Source organism: Perca fluviatilis, chromosome 10, assembly GCF_010015445.1.
Source record: "Perca fluviatilis chromosome 10, GENO_Pfluv_1.0, whole genome shotgun sequence".
In the NCBI taxonomy this organism is placed as follows: Eukaryota; Metazoa; Chordata; class Actinopteri; order Perciformes; family Percidae; genus Perca; species Perca fluviatilis.
The window spans coordinates 14,203,538-14,226,756 of record NC_053121.1 but is presented as its reverse complement, the minus strand read 5'-3'; the positions used below and the strand labels follow the sequence as shown (position 1 = coordinate 14,226,756).

The following is a 23,219-nucleotide window of genomic DNA, read 5'->3' as shown; positions in this document are numbered from 1 at the left end:
GTATGAAAGCCCGAAAATCCACATAGGGAGGTTGGTTGGGGCATGGATACCAACAGTGAGGCCAGAGAGGTTACTGTAAATACTGTAAAAAAACATTTGGCCAAATGATTGTAGAGGATGGCTTCATTTATCACAACTTGATTACGATAGGATAGATATTATGTAAATGTAATTAGCTGTAAATGTAAAACGGTAATGTAAGTGTAATGTATTACCTAATGTGAAATTAATATTAAAGTAATATGCTACTGTAGCATATTACTTTCACCACTTCTACGTAGTGATGATTTGAAACATGTATCTTGCATTGTTAGTCACTGGATTCACTGGTAGTTAAAATGACTAAACTGAAAAGATATTATGTTGTGTTTTGGTGATTAAACCATATGTTCTCATGACATTTCATGCAAAAATCAATGGTCGTGTGGCGAGAGATGTTTACAATCCAAATTAATGCACAATGGTAGTTTTGAATAAAAGATGAGTTTGGAGTTTTGTACTAAGAGTTTTGAAATTGTACCACATAGTTGCATTACCAAATTGTTCAAAACAACTGTAACTGAGGTGACGAACATAACTAAGTCCTGTTTCCAGCCGCAGACACCTGGCAGAGTCCTCCAGATATCTCGGGAACCTTACCAGTATTGGGACTAAACTGTAGAGTTTACTTTGTCCTGAGGATGGTGTTAAAGGAAAACTCATCAATCTCCAAAATGGAAATGGAGTTTACCCATTTGGTGAACTTTATGGCTACCCAAAATAAGAAGGCAGAGAAAAGGCCAGAAGTTGAAGAAGAGTGTCACAAACATGATGATTCATCCCAGGGGCAAGGAAATGGACTGAGTGTAGGCAACCAGGTAGCTCAGTGGTCTGCAGTGTTCATATCCAGCCCATGGCCTTAAATCATCCATCTGTGAACCTAATAACTAATATTTTCCTGGCCCCACAACTGAACAAGCTGCTAGCTAACACATCAACTGTGTCAGGACAATCAGGAAATATTAGCATGTTGGAAAGTCCCAGGTTACCCAGCACCACCAGTATGAAGTGTGACAGTGTGAGTGGGGCAGACAAAAAGGAGGCAGCGAAAAGAGTTTCCTCAGCTGGTCACTAGTTCCTGTCTTTATTGATTGATACATATTTATGGTGTTATGTCGTCACATTCCTGAGGGACTAGAAGTACGGTGTATACTCAGCGGTTGTGTGTGAGCTGTGTCAAATGAGTTTTTCTTAAAAACTGTAGCCTCTCACTTTACTGATGATCATCATTGCTTCTTCCGTCCCATACAATACACTGGACCCGAAGAAGATTAGAGGGAAGTAACTCACAGAATGGTATTCTAACACCACAATGGGGTGCTTTACAGTAGGTATAAATTCACCTTTTGCAGACTGGGTAACACAAGCAATCCCAGAAGAAGAGCCTCTTAAGTAACAGTTTGTTTTATCACTTTGGTACTTTGGTACTATTATCGCAAGCAGGTGGTAAAACCTTACAACTCTCAAAGCAGATCATCGAGATGGCTCGTTTTTTCAAACTTGTAATGTAATGTTCACATAGAACACACAGAATAACAAAGTGACTTTTTCACCACACCTAATCAGTGTGTCATCAAAGACAAAACCTTTCATGGGAAGTAACTCTCTTTCACAATTTAATGCTCACAATACTTTGATACGCTTCTCTTCTGACTTGCATTAACACATTTCACCAACATTTAATCCAGCTGCTAACAGTAATAGTTAATCACTGAAGCGTTTGCTAAACCTATAGATTTGAAATTGGTTTGTCAGCTATATAACATATGTGTATGTATGAACATCTTCAACACAGTCTCATGGCAGTTCGTGAAATGGTCACGTATGTTTTTTGTTTTTTTTTCGTGATGGTCAGCATGTTTTTTAAACTAATGTATTTCAATGGGAAGCATCTTTCGTGATCACAGCACGATTCTCAATGAGAAGATGATATAGCATTAAGAGCTACTAGAGTATGAAAGCCCGAAAATCCACATAGGGAGGTTGGTTGGGGCATGGATACCAACAGTGAGGCCAGAGAGGTTACTGTAAATACTGTAAAAACACATTTGGCCAAATGATTGTAGAGGATGGCTTCATTTATCACAACTTGATTACGCATAGGATAGATATTATGTAAATGTTAGATTCTGTAAATGCTGGGTAATGTAAGTGTATTACCTAATGTGAAATTAATATTAAAGTAATATGCTACTGTAGCATATTACTTTCACCACTTCTACGTAGTGATGATTTGAAACATGTATCTTGCATTGTTAGTCACTGGATTCACTGGTAGTTAAAATGACTAAACTGAAAAGATATTATGTTGTGTTTTGGTGATTAAACCATATGTTCTCATGACATTTCATGCAAAAATCAATGGTCGTGTGGCGAGAGATGTTTACAATCCAAATTAATGCACAATGGTAGTTTTGAATAAAAGATGAGTTTGGAGTTTTGTACTAAGAGTTTTGAAATTGTACCACATAGTTGCATTACCAAATTGTTCAAAACAACTGTAACTGAGGTGACGAACATAACTAAGTCCTGTTTCCAGCCGCAGACACCTGGCAGAGTCCTCCAGATATCTCGGGAACCTTACCAGTATTGGGACTAAACTGTAGAGTTTACTTTGTCCTGAGGATGGTGTTAAAGGAAAACTCATCAATCTCCAAAATGGAAATGGAGTTCACCCATTTGGTGAACTTTATGGCTACCCAAAATAAGAAGGCAGAGAAAAGGCCAGAAGTTGAAGAAGAGTGTCACAAACATGATGATTCATCCCAGGGCAAAAGAAATGGACTGAGTGTAGGCAACCAGGTAGCTCAGTGGTCTGCAGTGTTCATATCCAGCCCATGGCTTAAATCATCCATCTGTGAACCTAATAACTAATATTTTCCTGGCCCCACAACTGAACAAGCTGCTAGCTAACACATCAACTGTGTCAGGACAATCAGGAAATATTAGCATGTTGGAAAGTCCCAGGTTACCCAGCACCACCAGTATGAAGTGTGACAGTGTGAGTGGGGCAGACAAAAAGGAGGCAAGCGAAAAGAGTTTCCTCAGCTGGTCACTAGTTCCTGTCTTTATTGATTGATACATATTTATGGTGTTATGTGTCACATTCCTGAGGGACTAATTGTATGTTTTGAGCACAGAGAGCTATATTTTGCAAGCACATTACATTGCATTTTGAACAGAAATTTACACTCGCAAAAATGTTTTTTAGTTGGAGTAAACAAAAACCTATTTCCTGCACAATAAACATATTTGCATGTCTTTCTCTGCTCGCAGGTAGACACTGCTACTCTCTTCACTCTGCGCGCTCAACTCTAGACACGCGCTCAGATTTTCACAGCGTTACAAGTGTGCCACAAAACCAACCAATCGCAGAATCAAAAGGTCAATTCTGATTGGCTGTTTGTCTCCAATTAGATCGCAAGTAGCAGGAAAGACATATCTACAGGGAAACACCTGACACCTGCAGTGATTCCCCAGCAAGGTGTATCTCTGCTGTAGACAGTGGGTACTTGGAAAGATTGTGAAGCAGCTTAACTAATCAAAATAATAATTTAATTATGATTGATTTAAAACAATATATCAGCTAAAACAGCTCAACAGATATGTTTAAACATATAGCGAAGTAATCAATGGTAGAAATAAACAGCTAAAAGTGGCCTACTGACTTAGCTAACAGTTGAAATGATTAGCTAAAAGTAATGGATGACTTTTGAAACATTAACCACACTTCAAGTAAAAGGCCTAGCTAGTAGAATTTCTGACCAAGCCAACCTAAATGTCTACAGTTCAATTGCATGAAAATGTAAGAATATTAACTTTAATATGATAGTGTGAAAACATTGGGAATTGATAGGGCGGGGTATGTGAGTTTATATGACAGGGATTGGGGAACCTCAGACCAGAAGTGTTGGAAAGCACTGATCTACAGTATTTTATATTCTTGACCGACCAGTATATTACAGACATGCCTTAATAGTTGTGTTAATCACAATACCGTTGTTTGAATTACATATCTCCGTGTGTGACTAACGTCATCCTTCACAAGCAATCTAACATTATCCCAGCATATTCATCTGAACACACCTAAAATGTCAAAATACAGCCAATTAAAAGAAGTTTGTAATACTGGTTACATAGATATCGTGTTTAAGTAACCTTAATTCTGTTTGCCAAGGCTATATTTTATTGACTTGCAAAGTAGCTATCCGTTGCTAACGTTAGCTAGCTAGCTAATTTATGTCAAAAAGCAGTAGCTAACTAACGTTACTGCCAAGATATGGTTTGATTTTAAGACAGTGTAAACACATGACAACACTTGACGAGTCTTACAACACCTCTCTGGTCTCTAGTGAAATCATATCTTGGCAGTAGTTAGCTAACATTTCTGCTTTTTGAGACAAATTAGCGTTAGCAATGGGTAGCTCCTTCGCAAGCTAATATAGCAACATAAGTCAGGTTAATAAAATACGGTAATGTAACCAACGTATTAAAAACTACTTACATGTGGCTATAGTGTGACAGGCCTACTGCTGTTCAGTCTCGCATTGCGATACCTAACTTAGCTAGTTACAGTGCTGCGCGAGGCCTGTTCAGATGACATGTCGGCTGCTGTGTGTGAGCTAGCTAGATTGCTTGTGAAGGATGAGTCAAACTAACGTTAGACACACAAGGAGATATGAGTCAAACAAAACAATGGCATTATAGTACACACAAATAGTAAGACATTTCTGTGAAATAGCTAGCTAAGTCAATAATACAAAATACTGAACAAAATGTGTTTTAATCCAGTAACATTAGTCGAACAGCTCCACTGTAGTCAGTATTTGCTGTACCAACAAGTGTTGACTGAAAAAGACTGTTCCTCCTAGATTTTTGTTTCCTTATGCCTGATTGCAATCTAATTGGAGACGAACAGCCAATCAGAATTGACCTATTGATTCTGCGATTGGTTAGTTTTGTGGCACACTTGTAACCAAGGGGGTAAGCTTCGCTTCAGAACTCGAACCTCCTATGGCGCCATTTTGATGCTACAAAGCGATCACCTCCCGTTAGCATTCCATTGACTGACATTCATTTTGACGTCACTTTGACAGTGAATAACTTTACATCTGAAGCGTTTAAAGACTCTATTTGTCCATTGTTTATTTCTAAAGAAACACGACAATGTATAAAAGGCTCCATTACCTTCTACCTCACGTTATGGCTCCGTAGCAGACGTTTTTGTAAAAATAGGCTAACAATTGTGTCATAATCAAGCGACTTACTGTCGCATAGTAGAGGAATTACCATATAGTACAGGAGAAGCTCGCAGGCAGTTTCGACTTATGTTAGCTGTTTAGGTTTAATTACTAATGTTAACTATCATTTTAGTTAGCAATAATTAGCCTGTGCCCATGTTATCTCCTTACATCTACGCTCTCCGTCTCTGCAAGATTGGGAATGATTGAGATTTCTCTTGGCACAGCTACCAGAAGACTTACAACTTTCAGACAGGTTGCTCACGTCACATTTACGTTGTCTCTGTCAGTTGGAGGCAGTGCAGTAACGCTCAGCGCTCACCGGAAAAGTGCTTCTAATATACTTCACTGGTATTTTTATTTTTTATATGTCAATGCTTGTAACGCTGTGAAAATCTGAGCGAGCGTGTCTAGAGTTGAGCGCGCAGATAGAAGAGGTTGAGAGCGAGGGAGACGTGACCGGAGCGCAACAGCTTCTACCTGCGAGCAGAGAAAGATATGCAAATACATTTATTGTGCTCGAAATAGGTTTTAGTTTACTCAAACTAAATTATTTTTTGCGAGTGTAAATTTCTGTTCAAAATGCAATGTAATGTGCTTGCAAAATATAGTTCTCTGTGCTCAAAACATACAATTACTTGCTCAGGAATGTGACACATATATAACGGCATACATATTGATTTACATGTCTGAGGCTCAGTGATTCATCACTGCTGCACTGTGATAGACACCTCATCATAACAGAGTGGTCGAGTGAGTCTGTGTGTGTGTGTTTACCTGCCACTAAGGAAGCCATGCGAGTGTCCATCATTGTGTCGTCATAGGGAGATATTTCCAGCTCGTCCTCCCCTGGAGAAAAGGAACACACAAACATTGGCAAACAACTGAGTGATCACTTGCCATGTGACCCACAGTAGCTCGACGAAAGGAACAAATCTAGACAAACACTGTTCTCAATCAAACTCCATGTGGCCTCCTGAAATGCACTGGAAGAAGGTTATGAGTGTAATATCTGGAATGAGGCCATTACAATGATTTGAAACGTTTCCCACAGTGAAAGAAATAGTGTAATGCTGGTAAATTTAAAAAAGGTATTGTCCAAATTGCCATTTTTGAAAAGTTGTCCAGTTTAAATTATTGGAGAACAACTAAATCTCTGTGGCACAGCACAAGAACTACTTACTCTCCTAAAACAGAACTGCCAGAGGGAAACAAGGTAGCTGCTTAAAAATCTAAACCCGTCTAAAACTGTGCTCAAGATTTCCAGACACAATTCAAACCTCTAAGTAAATAGATTGTGATTGACTGTAGCATACACAGCATTGGGTAAGATGTACGAGAATGGACAATTTGTACCACTTCAAACTACTTGATATGATTTATAACTCTTGGTGAGACTGTCTTCATGCTATTGTGGACACACAGAAGCCAGATGGAATCCTTTGGGATTAAAGATCCAATAACATTGGACAAGCAAAGATAAAGCAGGTCCTCAGGTATAAATCAGCTAAAAGAAAACCGGAAATTTATCAGCGTCAGACGCATTAAAACAGGAAAACCTACAGGTCGTTTGTCAGTTTTTCTGACCTGATGTGCTGTAAGTTATCTTGTCTCCAAGATACACTTTTTCAGGATCTATGAAGAGGCAAGTATTTAGCTAAAACTGCAGAAAAATAAAAATGAGGCTGGTAGGTTTGATCCCAGTTTTTAAGACGCTGTTTGGTTGGTAATGTCCCTGAAAACAAATATTAAAGATAAGAGTTTATGGAGGTACGAGTACGCAATGACACACAGAAGAGTAAATAAACGACGATACAGGAAAGAGATATGAAAGTGGTGGAAAATCCTGCAATGATATGAAGATCATGGGTGTAAACATGAGTCTTTTGCAACATCAACATGTACAGAACATTCAAAGCACCCACAATTTTAATGTAGTCGTAATTGATTGATAACTGGACCCACTATCATGCTGTGGAAATGATTCTGTGATAAATCTTCTATTCCATGTCTAAATGAAGTTGTCAGTGTATTTTAACAGTTCACTGTATTGAAATCATATTTACTTAAAAAAAAAAAGCTGATAAGAAGAAGAAAGGCAAGGCAAGGCAAGGCAAGGCAAGGCAAGGCAAGGCAGCTTTATTTGTATAGCACATTTCAGCAACAGGGCAATTCAAAGTGCTTTATATAAAACATTAAAGAGCAGTTAGAAAAAAATTAAAAACAATTTAAAAACATTAAAAACAAGAATAAATTTACAGTGCATTATAATAATTTAAAGAACTGAGAGATAAAATACGCAAATAAAAGTTACAGTGCAGTATAAGAAATTTCTGTTATTTATTTTTCAATGTGATCGTCATCACAAGGCTAAGTTATTTTCTTCGGCAAACCTTGTCAAAAACCCGGAACGGACTCACAGACCATCTCTTAATAGCGGACTCGCAGATCGTCTCTTAATAGCGGACTCGCAGACCGTCTCTTAAACACCACTAGATAAAAGACAAGAATAAAATTGACAGTGCAGTATAAGAACTGAGAGATAAAATATGTGAATAAATGTTACAGCGCAGTATAAGAAATTAAACATTAAAGAGCAGTTATAGAATGTCATACAGTGTCATCAATGCCACTTCAGTATAACAAATGAACAGTTATTTAAAGAAAGGCAACATCAAAAAGATAGGTCTTTAACTTTGATTTAAAAGAACTGAGAGTTGCTGCGGACCTGCAGTTTTCTGGGAGTTTGTTCCAGATATGTGGAGCGTAAAAACTGAATGCTGCTTCCCCCTGTTTAGTTCTGACTCTGGGGACAACAAGTAGACCTGTCCCAGATGACCTGAGAGGTCTGGGTGGGTCATAGTGTAGTAGCAGATCAGAAATGTATTTTGGCCCTAAATCGTTTAGTGATTTATAAACCAGCAAAAGTATTTTGAAATCAATTCTTTGAGGCACTGGAAGCCAGTGTAGAGACTTCAGTACTGGAGTGATGTGTTCCACTTTCTTGGTCTTAGTGAGAACTCGGGCAGCAGCGTTCTAAATCATCTGCAGTTGTCTGATTGATTTTTTAGGGAGACCTGTAAAGACACTGTTGCAGTAGTCAAGTCTACTGAAGATAAAAGCATGGACAAGTTTTTTCAAATCCTGCTGAGACATAAGTCCTTTAACCCTTGATATATTTTTAAGGTGGTAATAGGCTGACTTTGTAATTGTCTTAATGTGGCTGTTAAAATTCAGGTCTGAGTCCATGACTACACCAAGATTTCTGGCTTTGTCTGTTGTTTTTAACATTGTTGTTTGAAGCTGAGTGCTGACTTTTAATTGTTCCTCTTTTGCTCCAAATACAACCACCTCAGTTTTTTCGTCATTTAATTTAAGAAAATTCTGGCACATCCAGTTGTTAATTTGTTCAATGCACTTAGTCAGTTGTTGTATTAGACTATAGTCCCCTGGCGATAAGGTTATATAAATTTGTGTGTCATCCGCATAACTATGGTAGCTTATTTTATTGTTTTCCATAATTTGAGCCAGTGGAAGCATGTAGATGTTAAACAGGAGAGGCCCCAGAACTGAGCCTTGGGGAACTCCGCACGTCATATTTGTATGCTCAGATGTATAATTCCCTATAGACACAAAGTAGTCCCTATTCTTTAAATAAGACCAACCCAGTTTTCCAATCGGTCTAGTAATATGTCATGGTCGACCGTATCAAATGCAGCACTGAGATCAAGTAATACTAAGACTGAAATTTTCATTAAAGACTTTAAAAAGAGCTGTCTCAGTGCTGTGATGTGGTCGAAAACCCAACTGGAAGACATCAAAACTGTTGTTTAGTGACAAGAAAAGGTTGAGTTGTAGAGAAACCGTTTTTTTCAATGATTTTACTTAAAAATGGAAGGTTTGATATCGGCCTATAGTTGCTCATTAATGACGTGTCTAGATTGTTATTTTTTAAGAGTGGCTTGATGACAGCAGTTTTCAGGGCCTGTGGGAAGATACCTGAAAGAAGAGACGTGTTTACAATATGCAGAAGATCTGTAGCCAAACAATTCGAAACATTTTTGAAAAGGCCTGTTGGTAGAATATCAAGGCAACAGGAGGAGGTTTTCAGATGTTGTATAATGTCCTCCAGGTTTTTACGGTTACTCATATGGAATTGGGTCATATTGGAATTTGTTTTGCCTGGACACTGTGACAACACAAACTCTGTATTCGATATGGAAGCACTGACTGTTTGTCTAATTTTCTGAATTTTGTCTTTTGAAGAAAGTGGCAAAATCATTGCAGGCCTCGGTGGATAAAAGCTCAGATGCTACTGGTACTGGAGGGTTGGTTAACCTATCGACAGTAGCAAACAAAGCACATGAATTATTATTGTTTTTGGCAATAATGTCCGAAAAGAAGGACCGCCTAGCATTCCCCATTTCCGAATTATAAATGTGAAGTCTCTCTTTATAAGTGTTGGAGTGGACCTGGAGATTCGTTTTTCGCCACCTGCGTTCTGCTTTTCGAGACTCTCTTTTTTCTGTTCTTACCAGTATGACATTTCTCCATGGAGATCTTTTCTTACCAGAGACAGCTTTGACCTTAGTGGGAGCAATGGCATCAATAACATTTGTAATTTTACAATTGAAATTGTCTACAAGCTAGGTGGGTTTGGAGGAGAAAAGCTGAATGAACGATTCACTGGTGTTTTCAGTGATATACCGTTTTCTGATTACCTTTGTTTGGACACTTTTGTGCATAGAGAGATTGCCATTAAAGAAAACACAGGAATGATCAGAAAGGCCTCCCCCTGCACCCCCTGCTGTGCAGAGGGCTGCATGAAGTAAAACCACCCTAACCTTTGCACATTCAAAAATGTTAGCCTCCTTAAACCCTTTTCCACTCAACATAGGGTGTATATCCAGGTTTTTGGAATGTGGGAGAACCCAGTAAGAATAGGCGATAGCCTCCTTTCCCATTACCAATGGAAAAGCTTGCCGTTCTGTTTATTTCTGGAGTCAAGTTTGATATCACGAACACACCAGAAAACAGCTTTAGTAAACAGAAAGCAGCATGGAGGCCAGTGACAACATTACAGTGGTTACTTTTTTTTTGTATCAGCTCCTTATTCAGTCTCTCTTTCAAACTCAGTGCCAATCAATGAGGAACGATGTCCGAGCACTGCTTTGCTCCGTCAGAAATAGACCTAGCGCGAATTGTTCTCCACTTCTGGGCCGCACTGCGTCACGGCCGGTGGAATCACAGGTATTGTCTAGAGTGGCTATGAGACCATTCAATATCGATTATGAATATTACAGAGCGAGGTGACAAGTGTCGTAGCATTGCACCACAAAAGGGGCGAAAATTTGCATTTCCACCCCGACGTTTCCATCACTGAGCTTGAGTCGTTACTACTGCAGAGCCATTGGTTCCTGGGAATGAATGCTGATGATTGTAACCTCCCACACTGCAGACAGAGGACAGATGTTGGTAGGTGTTGGTGGGTTTCTTATCAAGTGGTTAGGTTTCATCCTGTGGGGAAAATCTGCGGACAATATCAGCAAAAGATTTCATGGTAATCCATCCAATACGTGTTGAGATGAAGAGTGAGGGGGATCACCAAAGCTATTAGGCTTTATCACCACTAATGTAGCTAAAAACAGCCCAACTGGTCAGCCTCCCCCGGCGGACTGCTGACATTGATTGATTCCAAAGACAGAGCTGTGTGAGTTTGGGTTAAAATGAAGCAAAACATGAAAGCAGTGCTCAAAGCGGATGTAGATAAGTTATGTATGTGTTGTTGTCATCTATCAGCCAGCATTCGGAGATCAGAGCCAGTCAACGTGTTCAGGTAGACAATGTTATTAATCTTGGATGACATTATGCTTATTATTTAATGAAACTTCCGAGATAGCGGACAGTTTTACCATCGCATAGTGCTGTGTTTGTTATGTGTGGATGATAGTTATTGAAACATTGCCCAGCGCTAAAGGTCTATAATGACTGCAGCACAGCGTTGCTTTAGTTTTCAGTTTGTTTCATTTCTCATTTAAAAAGAAGTTCACGAGAACAAGATGAAAATATCAATCTCATACATCATGAAAACAACACGACAGCACCTCTGTCGGTGGGCCAACCCCCAAATCACCGTGAGCCTTGATTGAGCCGTGTGAGAGCCATTTGTTGTTGCAAATGATTCAAACACACTGAAAAGTTCAAACTCAATGAAGAATGTAATGGCATGTAAAGTGTTTATGTATGTAAATCCTATTCTAGGCTATATATTTATGGTAATGACACGCTAGAGCAGCCTAGCAGCGTTAGGAACTGAAGAGTGTGTAATTACACTAATGCTCTGCTGACTAATAGGCCACAGGGGAGGACCAGTCCGCTGGCTGCTGTTAGCTTACTTACTGATGCATGTGTGCGTGTGTGTGTGCGTGCGTGCGTGTGTGTGTGTGTGTGTGTGTGTGTGTGTGTGTATGTTTGTGTTCACAGTGAGGTCTTCTGCCTGGACCTCACTTTTACATGAGGCTGGTTTAGGATCATGACACATTTTATGGCTAAAGTAGAAATGAAGCAGGTCTGCATTAAAGTGTTTAGCTCCCATGCTGCTATAGAAATGATCACAGGTTGGTTTTCTCATCTGCTGCAGGATGTTTCTCTCTATAAGTGCAACAAACAGCGTCTGGAGCTCCTCGGTACACCTGGGCAGATAGTTTTCTATATAATGTGCACAAGGCGTCTTTTCAAATGAAGGGACACAAACTTTAGATATTTACAGCGATGGAGGATGACGTTTCTTATTGTCAACAAAGATGAGCGCAACCAAAAAATTATTAAATCGATCCTACAAACAGATATTCTCTGTTCAGTGGATAAACTGTATTTGTCGCACTGAATGCTTGCTCTTGGGTAATTACTGGAATTGTTGGGTCTTTGTAAATTATAGAGTGAGGTTTAGACCTACTCTATCTGTAAAGTGTCTTGAGATAACTCTTGTTATGAATTGATACTATAAATAACATTGAATTGAATTGAATTGTATTCCGTTACAATTTAAATAGTTGGTATTTAGAATACAGTTACATTGTTGAAATCAATGGATTACATGACGATACTTCTCTGTTTCACGAGTTTATTCACTCTCTGAATAAATTAAGGCAAGGGCATGCATTATCAAAACGAAAAAATTAGCTATTTGCGTGATCATTCACAATGGAGTCGGAACCGGCACAACAGAGCCAGGGCAGGACTGCGTTTCTATCTTGGAAATTCAAACAGCATTTCACATTAAAGAAAGAGAAGGGAGAACGAAATATAACCAACCTCCTTTCAGCGTCCAAATTACTCCACCTCCAACCTGAAGAAGCATCTTAAAGTAATTATTTATTTATTTTTATTAGCCAGTAGTCGTCTGCTGTAGTTTTACTGGTCACCTTGCACCTTTTATAGTTGTATCGTACCTGCTTAGTCGATGTGCGACTTTACATTCTCCTACGTGCTGATTTACTTGCCCCAGAGCCGTTGAAAGACCCGTTTGACATGCTAGCTAACGTTAGCTTAAATTACCTCACGGTAGCTTAGACAGCGGTTAGATTTTTGTAGTATGCAGTTCGGGACTACAAATACAACAATATATCTGCTTGTTTACAACAGAAGAACACAACAGAATAGGCCTGTTTATAGTAAGCAGGATTTGATGGCCGCATTCCTACACTTATAAAATGCAATTCAATGTGGAAGTAATCCAAGTATTCAGAATACGTTACTCAGATTGAGTAATGTAATGGAATACGTTACAAATTACATTTTTGGGCATGTATGCTGTAACGGAATACGTTTTGAAATTATCCTTCCCAACACTGTCACTAGAGTACCAATGTGGATTAATTAACAAATGCATCTGTATGAGGTTTTTTATCACTGAGCACTTTTTAAACATGAGGTTTGGGACTGAGAGCCACAAACGAGCAATGGAGTAACACATTATTGTTTTTTGTATTTTATATGGGATTATAAAAATAAATAAAAAAGAAGCTCAGATGGATTCTTCCAGTGTCTCACCATTAAAGTGATGGTTCGGAGTAATTTCACCCTAGGGTCCTTTGCACCATGACCTCGAGCCAAACACCCCTCCAGAAGCATTTTTCACTTGGGTCGAACATTGGGAGAGTTAGCGCGTGAGTAGCGTTATCACTGACAGGCTAGCGCAGGGCTAATGGATCCAATGATGAATCGCGTAAATGACCCCACTAATAATGCCCGACAATGATACCAAACTTCTACACTAGTACAAATAGGTTATGCATTCATAAAACGATGGATTGGAAAGTTTGTAAGTACACCAGAAGTGTATGTAAATAACACTTGCCTGCTGGCTCCTGCTCTCTGCTGTTGTTGTTGTTGTTGCTGCTACCGGTAAGGATGAAGCGTTTAGGCCGTCTACAAATTACAAACCGAAAAGAGATGCAACAAAAATATTTATTAATTTAATGATTAAATAAGGTAATGTCTCCAAACTTACCTCAATTATAACTTGTCTCCTGCTAGTTATACTACAGCACTTACTTTAAAAAAAAAAGTTAAATTAATAAATATTTTTGTTGCATCTCTTTTCGGTGTTGTAATTTGTAGACAGCCCTAAGCACTCTTACTGCCCGTTAGGTAGCAGCAGCAGCAGCAGTGAGCAGAAGCCAACAGGCAAGTGTTATTTACATAAACTTCTGGTGTACTTACAAACTTTCCAATCCATCGTTCTATGAGTGCATAACCTATTTGTACTAGTGTAGAAGTTTGGTATCATTTCGGGCATTATTAGTGGGGTCATTTACGAGATACATCACTGGATCCATTAGCCCCTGCGCTAAGCTATTCAGCTGAAAACGCTACTCTACGCTAACTCTCCCAATGTTTGACCCAGGTGAAAAAAGCTTCTGAGGGGGTGTTTGGCTCGACGTCATGGTGCAAAGGACCCTAGGGTGAAATTACTCCAAACCATCACTTTAAAGCTGCACTGATACTGTTAATAATGGGGGTTTTTTTCTCCATTGTGCACATGTTTGAGTTGGTATGGCTAACTTGTTAGCATACAGTTAACTATTCACACATCCAGCCAACAAAGAGCAACATTAGTTATGATTGTGTCCACCTGATGAAGGTCAGCCCAATATTCTCTCTTTTAGCAGTTTCTAGTCTCCACCAACTAACGAGGGACATATCTGTTCTCTGTAGCTGCTGAATGCTCCGCTGTTCACCAGCTGCTCTCTGACTGTCTGTCTGCTGTTTGGAGCTCAGCGGGTGGAGGACAGAGTACCTGAGCAGGTAGAGGACAGAGTACCTGAGCAGGTAGAGGACAGAGGATCTATCAGAGCTGGAGAGCTGTGAGACTGAACCAACAAAAGTTCAGGCCATTAAACCAAAACACTGAGCTGAAAGATGCTAAAAAGCTCCATAAAGCTGAGCAGTGGTGGTATGTAACTGAGTACATTTACTCCAGTACTGTACTTCTACATTCTACTTCTACACTACAGTCCAAATGTTGAGGTACTTGTACTTTACTTGAGTCTTTTCTTTTCATGCCACTTTCTACTTCCACTCCGCTACATTTCAGAGAGGAATATTGTACTTTTTACTCCACTACATTCATCTGACAGCTATACTGCCCTACAAAGCAAAAAGGCAGTAACTACGCAGAGTGCAGAACTGAGAAAAATGACTTTAAAGTTATCCTGTCATCCAGCTAAGTAGTTGTAGGTAGATTATTGGACATGTGGCTGTTTTTGTTACTTGATATTAGCTTATTCTTTGTACATATCAATCCTCATATTTAATTTGATATTTTACCCCTATTTTGCAGTTACTGTATTCTTGCTTTGTATTACTTACCAAAAACGTGGCACCATACCAAGGAAAAAGGCAGTAACTACAGATTCTCCAAAAACTATTTTGCCACAACTTGGGCTCTGGGTGTGTTAGATACACTGTATTTGAAATAATTGGAACCATTTGTTTTCCTGAACATGGATATACCAAAACCAAAACTAATTTGACCATTTTAGGTTAATATAATTAAGGGGAATCCAAATTAAATATATAATTTTATATTCAGAAGAAGAAACCGTTCAAAAAATAAATGCTTAGGAACAGGAACCAATGTGTTTGAGCCCGAGAGCTAAGGGGGGTGTAAATACCTGCCGGCTCGCATGCAGAAGTTTGTTTTTGGTGAAAGGATGCTTACAGTAAATAGAATATGTCAGTTTTGCTCACAACTCGCTAACTTCTCTAAACAGTATTTTGACTATTTTTCCACCGCTGGTTGGATTATAACTTTGTGACATGAACAACAAAATGATGACATGGCATCGGCGATGATGTGAAGTTACGGAGGATAAAGTTACAGCTAGGAGCAGGGAGGATCAGGGGCAGGTAAACAAAGCTATTTAAAACATCGCCTGTTAGCATAATGCTATCTGAATGGACCTCTGAGAGAAAGTCCCGCCCTGGCGGCTGACAGGTGTTTATATTGTGATAGCCTAGCCTCTAAATGTTTAATTTAATAAATACATTTGTGTGAAGTTAGAAGGGTGAAATCGCAAATGTTAAAACCGTCTTGTGAGGATGCCGCAAAATCAGCTGTGTGTGTTCACCATGGAAACAGTAACTTCACTGCGCAGCAACACGGTTATTTTTTGTTAAGTAAAACAGAACAAGAATACAGTAATGGATGTTACTGTACTCTTGCTTTGTTTCACTAGGGCTTTTTGCAGTTACTGTACAAACGACTACCATTTTTCTCCAAAACGACACACATTTGAGATAAGATGTTTTGTCACATAACAAAGGATGCCTTGAATGTTATGAAAATGATAATAACTCATTTTTGACCAAAAATGCAGTTACTGCCTTTTTGCTTTGTAGGGCAGTATAGTTACTAGTTACTTTACACATTAAGATTTCTGCACCCAAAACACATCGTCACCTTCCTAAAATAATTGCCTAAGTCATTTTTTCAGGTTTTTCAGAAAACACAAAAAATAAAACTGCCTAAGTCACATGCTTGACATAGGCAATTATACTAAAGGTGTAGAATCACATGACCTGTTCAACTGAGGATTTAGGCAATTTTACCAGAGGTGGCCAGCACCATGAGGAGATTATTTAGGCAACAAAATCATTTTTGTTAAAAGTCATTTTTTCAGGTTTTTCGGAAAACACAAAAAATAAAACTGCCTAAGTCACATGCTTGACATCGGCAATTATACTAAAGGTGTAGAATCACATGACCTGTTCAAATGAGGATTTAGGAAATTTTACCAGAGGTGGCCAGCACCATGAGGAGATGATTTAGGCAACAAAATCATTTTTGTTAAAAAATGACTTAGGCAATTATTTTAGGAAGGTGACGACATGTAGTTTATAAGATCTGATGTTTTATTATAAATGAAACTAGCCAACAATATAACGGCCTACAAGTCCAGCTGAGATGATTAGACCATTAAACACACATCTGTTTGGATCCTTTACACTTTCTAAAATAGGAGGATTTTTCTGCATTGAGTACTTTTACTTTTAATACGTTTCTTGCATTTTCCTGATGATACTTATATACTTTTACTCAAGTAACATTTTCAATGCAGGACTATTACTTGTAACAGAGTATTTTTGCCTTGTGGTATTAGTACGTTTCATTAAGTAAATGATCGGAATACTTGTTCCACCACTGAAGCTGAGGCGTGACTGACCTGGCAGCAGGCGAACCCTCCAGTAGATGCGCAGGCACTGCTCCTCCTTGCGGAAGCCACGCTGGCACTTGCAGGCCAGGAGAGCGGGGTGTTTATTTAGCAGAGCGTCCTGTCCCTCCAGGCACTCTGCAGCCACCTGCTCCCCCAGCGGAGACACCTCTGCGTCGGCCGCACACAGCTCCAGGCCCCGGTACAATGCCTGACAGCGGGGGTCGACGGCACACACTCGATGGGCTTCAACACAATCAGTGGGGGAGGAAGGGAAGGGGAAGACCGGTGCTGAGGCTGGCAACACACCTAGGAGAGGACAGAAGAGACAGAGAGAGACATGTTTAAAGTCTAGGGAGGGGGTGACCTATGATTTTCTAGAACAGGGGTCTTCAACGTTTTATAAGCTAAAGACTCCTAACCTGAAAGAGGATGAACAGGGACTCCCTATTACAATTATTGTATTGAGTTGCATATTAAAGGTCAGATGGCATGAAAATTTCACTTTATGAGGTTTTTTAACATTACAGTTTTTTTTGATTGCTAAACGACAGTGGGCACAACTGGAGTCACATGTGCAAAACTCTAACTACAGTCTGCACAGCAGCAGTTCATGTGGACCAAACTCTAGTTCATTTTTCATTGCTTGAACACAGTTTTCAAAACTCTACACACTTATCCCATGACTTTAACCACAACGTGCACAACACTGTAGATCTACAGCACTTTGTTCAAATGCTAACACACTGCTGTCAAAACTGTAAACCACACATTCAAAACAGAATAGATTTCAGTCTGGTGCCTATCAAACACTGCTGATTGCAATTTTAGCTGAAAGCCTAAGCAGGTGTCTTGTTTTAGACTAGTTAGTGAACATATATGGTATTTATACAGAGAAAGCTCAGAAAGTCTTTTTTTGTATACAAACACCAAATAAGAATGAAACAATTCTACACTGTACTGTTTGAGAGAAACTGGTAAAAGAGCAAAGATACCAATATGTCCAGGTAAGATGTCTGAGGTTATGTACGCAGCTATAAAAAAAAGTGAAAAACACTATATCTTTACAATAGTAAAACTGTGTTCTTACTGTTTTTCAGAAAGTAATGGAGGTGAAAGCAATAGAAACACCACATTACAGTAATTTGTATTTAGAGATAATGCATACATCCAATGTGATGAACTTGCCACATGATGCTGGAGAGAGGCAGGATTAGTCACACTATTCGTTGGTACTGTTATGTACCTTTAGTTTTTTTCCCCAGTAATTCCATAAATTACTAGAGACAAAATACTTTATTGAAGAAAACTGATGATTTTCATTCCTTCTTGTTTACCTTATGTAAAAATTGGTATGCTATACAATCTATATTTTTTCCTTAAATAAACTGTTGAGTAGTGTCAAGTCACTCAAATTGTTCAAACTGTAAAGATGAAAAAGTTTGTAATTTCTGTATTGGTGTTTGATGCTAGTGTTTTTACTCTCAGTGTGTTCTGAGTGACAGTGTGTGTTATCTCAGTGAGGCCTGTGCATAGTGTTTGAGACGTGTGTTAAGAGTTGTGTTGCTTTGAATGAGTTTTGCAGGTGATGTGAACTGTTTAGCTCAGGTGACTGTAGGTAGTGCAGACTGTAGTTTGAGTTTTGCACATGTGACTCCAGTTGTGCCCACTGTCGTTTAGCAATCGAAAAAAACTGTAATATGCGTTCCCCCAAACTGCCTATGGTCCCCCAGTGGCTAGAAATGGTGATAGGTGTAAACCGAGCCCTGGGTATCCTACTCTGCCTTTGAGAAAATGCCTTTCTCCTCCTCAATAGCTACAGACACAGAAATGGCAAAGCTCATTGTGGGACTGGCTCAAGTGGCTGTAATTCTGCGCCAAGGCTGTATTTCGGGAAAGAGACTTCAGATACAGTATTAGGGGACCACTAAGGTCTATATAAAAGCATCCAAAGAGCACCATGTCATGGGACCTTTAAACTAGGCCTAACATAACGTGTAGTGTAACCTTTTATGGTGCCCCACAATACTATACTAATAGTATAGTAGTATACTATGTGTGCATCACATTAACTTACAAATGAACCAAGAGGAGAAAACATGAAGTCACAAGGACTGACAGTCAACTCATTCATTGGACAGTTTTGGTGATGTCATCTTGCATCATCAGGGCTGCATGGACCCACGGATCTAGATCCCATTAAAATCCTGGGTACTGACAGCCGGTTGAACTGCACTTTACTGTTTTTATTCATTCAATGACGTCACGTTGCTCATTCAGCATTAGGGATAGACCGATTATCGGCCCTGGCTGATTATCGGACCGTTTTTTTTGTCAGTTTGCAGATTGTCTGTATCAGCGTTTTAATTGCCTGATAACCGATAAAGTTAATGATTTGTGTCAGTGCGCTACTTTGGCTCGTCTACAGCTCTGTGTCCCTCTGCTTCGGTTTCACCCACCACTGAGTCTGACTACATGACCCTTCCACAACACTACTGCCACGATTGGTAGTGTCTGTGTAGTGTTTCCTGTTTTTTATTTTGTATTATTCTGTTTTCTCCCTTGTCTTGTCTTGTTTTACATCCTGCCTTGTGTTTTCCCGCCTTTGTGATTGTCTTCCCCGCCCCGATGTGTTACACCTATTCCTATCCCTCGTGTCCCCTGTCCCTGGTTTTACCTCGCTGTCCTGTGTATTTAGTCTCTGTGTTTTCTTTGTGTCTCATCGGATTGTTGTTCTGTTCTGTGCCGTCTTGGATTGTGGCGTCGTGTTCTGTCGCGCCTGTTCGTGTTGCGCTCCTGTGGTCTTTCTTCCTGGCCTGCTCGCTTTTCGGTTTTGGTTTTTAGTTTGGTAATACATTCTGTATTCTGCATTTGGGTCCAAGCCTCGCTAGTTTTCCCCGTGAGTGTTGAAAGTTTCTCATTTATTAATTAATTTACTCACTGTAAATGCATATTGGTTCCAAGTATCGATTTTATTCGGTATCAGCCTTGAAAAACCAGTATCGGTCGATCCCTATTCAGCATTTCTTTTCTGAACAGATGATGCGTAATATGATGCAGATTCGTAAACCCTTTGGCTCCACTCCAGCACTTTCTCTGAGAAACTGAAACCTTTGCGTTTTTAGTTAAACGATTTCTTTGCGAGCACAGAAATAAATATAGCTCCCATAAAAATGTACAAGCATTGTAACTGAGGGCCGTCCATAGCCATCAAACTCACCAACAATCTCTTGTAAAGTCATTTTTCCATCTTTCTTGTTGTGATCTCTGCTGTCTACAAAAGTCTCCATCTTCAGCCCTAGATCTTACAGAATAGGCAAAAGGTCCCTAACATCTTAAATCTTACGAGATCACTTCCTTTACAGTTTCTATTCTTATTGAGACTCTCCTTTTTAAGCATTCTGGCTGTGATTATTGTTCCACATCAGACTTGCCAAACAGGTCAGAGAACACTGAGGGCCAGACGTCACATGTTGCTTCCACTTATCCAATTTTAGCTTTTTTTTCCCCAACCTTTCTATTTCATTTTCTTACAATACACTACACTACAATACATACTATTCAGCCGCGGACGTCGTTCTAAGCTAGTTTTTATTCATTACACACAGCCTTTGGATTGTGTGGAACCCAAAGTTTCTCTAAGAGGAGCTGTTGTTTTCTGAAGAGTGGCTGCTTCGATTTGCAACCGCAGAAATGAGAGGCTCCCCTGGTAAAATCCAATCGCTGCTACGCACAGGGGAAGTGCAGAGGAGTTGTGTGAGGACAGCAGAAATGTCATACGGGGAGGAGAAATGGGGGAACGGAGAGACGGATGGAAAAATGGAGAGGTGGGAGCAAAGTAGAGGGCGAGAGAGATAGAGGCAGAGACATAGAGAGCGAGCGAACCAATGCGAACCGTGATGGGTTGGACACGCGCACAGCATGGGGCACAATCAGCATGCACCGCCAGAAAATGATGTTCTTAGAATCACACAAAGATGGGCACGTATGCACACACACACACACACAAACACACATACAAAAACACACATACAAAAACACACATACACAGACACACACGCATGGCTGCCCTGAGAAGGACGCTTTTATGTGTGTGTCCTGCTGGGAGGGAGACTGGGAGGCACAGAACCCATCATTACTACCAGAACACAATACTGCACAACCACAGGGGTGGGGGGGGGGGGCAAAGCAATCTGTCTAAGACACACACACACACACACACACACATACTCGCACAGACTTACACACACACACACACACACACACACGCATCTCGGTGTCAGAATAAAGGGGCTGAGAGAGCATAAACAGCTTAACATTCAGTGCCGGATCAGTAGACAGTATGTAAATTGAATACTGAGTGTGCTGATGAAGGGCTAACCACATACATAAAACATTGTTGGTTGAACAAACAGCCTTTGTGGAGCGCCCGCATCCCGACACTCGCCACAACTCACTTTGTCCACACAGCAGAGCAAGCGCTCAGCGTGGCATCGTCAAACTCGGACAATCATTTCCATCTCTGCTGCCCAGGAAACGCTGCCTTTTCCCCTTTAAACCCACGGGTCCTGTGGGTTCACGACAAGCTCGGCTCACACACATACTGCCTGCCAAAATCACACACACACACATACACACACTGTCGTCTTACAGTATGTTCCTGTGCAGGGTCATCGCAGTCATCCAGGTGTCAGCTCAGAATAACACAATGCACCGCTTCACACTTTCAGACAAACGGCAAAATGTGTTTTTGGATTTCAGAAAAAAATTCCAGTAACCTCACTTCTGCAGTGGTTGGAATAAAGAAACAGTCCTGAGATCAGCTGCTCAGCCGAGTCAACACATTCATCAGCTGTGGGTATAGGTTGCTAAACTGAATGCACGATTCAGATGACATTTTGAAATAAGGCTTCAAAAATATGCATCTGGCATTCAGAATAAAAGTGTGAAATTATAACTGTGTAAAAAAAATCTAAAATAAATAAAGGACAGAAAAGCAAACATCGTAGCACATGACTAAAGGAGCTACAGAGATCAACTCCACACCTCCGCACCTGTTTCACTTTCAAACCTGTAGCCTTCAGACATTTATCAGACCTCTCACAGCTCCCTCTGTCACATTTGCAGTAGAACTCGACACCTGCAGACACTCTGATGTGTAAAATGGGTGGACAATTAAGCCAGTGACAGCATGAGCACAGCTGTGTCATTTCCCTTGGATTGTTAAAGGAATTTGACATTCGAAGAAATATGCTTATTCGCTTTATTGGCGAGAGTGAGATGAGAAGATTCAAACCTCCTTCATATCTGTAGAGCAGGGGTCTACAACGTTTTTTAGGCAAAGGGCCCCTTAACTGAAAGAGAGATGGAGCAGGGACCCCCCCCCCCTATTATATATATTGTATAAAATGAAGTTGCATATTAAACTGGGCCTACAATAACTTGTAGGGTGGCCTAAAGCCTTTATACATATTTTTTTGCATAGAATACTAAGCTATTCAAATAGCCTGATAATTGTTGGCATGATTTTATGAATCATGTTTTAATGTTTAACATACATGTGGCACACATCTGTGGATGGCCTTAGTGACTACATTGACTATAGGCCAGCAAGCAGTGGGGATTTATATTTGCTAATAATATGTTGGATTTATGTTAAGACTTTTGAAAATTTACTACTTTCAAAAGTTAACAATAATTTGGAGCCCCCTGCATTGACTCTGAGGACCCCCTAGGGGTCCCGGTCCCCCTGTTGAAGATCTCTGCTGTAGAGTAAACATGAACCTAGGGCCAGCCGGTTAGCTTAGCTTAGCATAAAGACTGGACACAGTAGGAAACAACCAGCCTGGCTCTGTCCAGAGATACCAACACGTCCACAGCTCACTAATGAACACGTTATAAAAAATTTCATTTCCAACACATCTAACGCAGAAGAAGAAAAAAAAAAGACCTACTGTTATTCATTTGTGGATATGTATCCTCGATAGATCATGTAATACTCAAATCAGCTTCATTCTACGCTACACAGACGAGTGACTCTGGCTCTGTCAGTGCAGACAGCCGCCACCGTCTGCTGGCCGTTACGGTTGGAATACACTGAGGAAAGTACAGGAACCATCTGCTGTACATCCACTGCAAAAAACAACCTATATACAATACCATAAGTGCCATTCCTAGCCAGACAAATGGAGTGAATCACACACTATCCCGCTGAATACGCTCA

The 23,219-nt window shown here is 40.0% G+C and overlaps 1 protein-coding gene across 1 annotated transcript in view; it reads right to left on the bottom strand.

Annotated features, from left to right (window-relative positions):
* Positions 1 to 23,219, bottom strand: part of gfra3 (GDNF family receptor alpha 3) — a 55,960-nt gene that overhangs the window by 20,426 nt on the left and 12,315 nt on the right. The window contains exons 2-3 of the mRNA XM_039814228.1: positions 17,009 to 17,305; positions 6,057 to 6,128 (exon numbers count right to left, since the gene is read on the bottom strand). Of these exons, the coding sequence (XP_039670162.1) occupies positions 6,057 to 6,128; positions 17,009 to 17,305 (369 nt within the window). The remainder of the gene's footprint in view (positions 1 to 6,056; positions 6,129 to 17,008; positions 17,306 to 23,219) is intronic.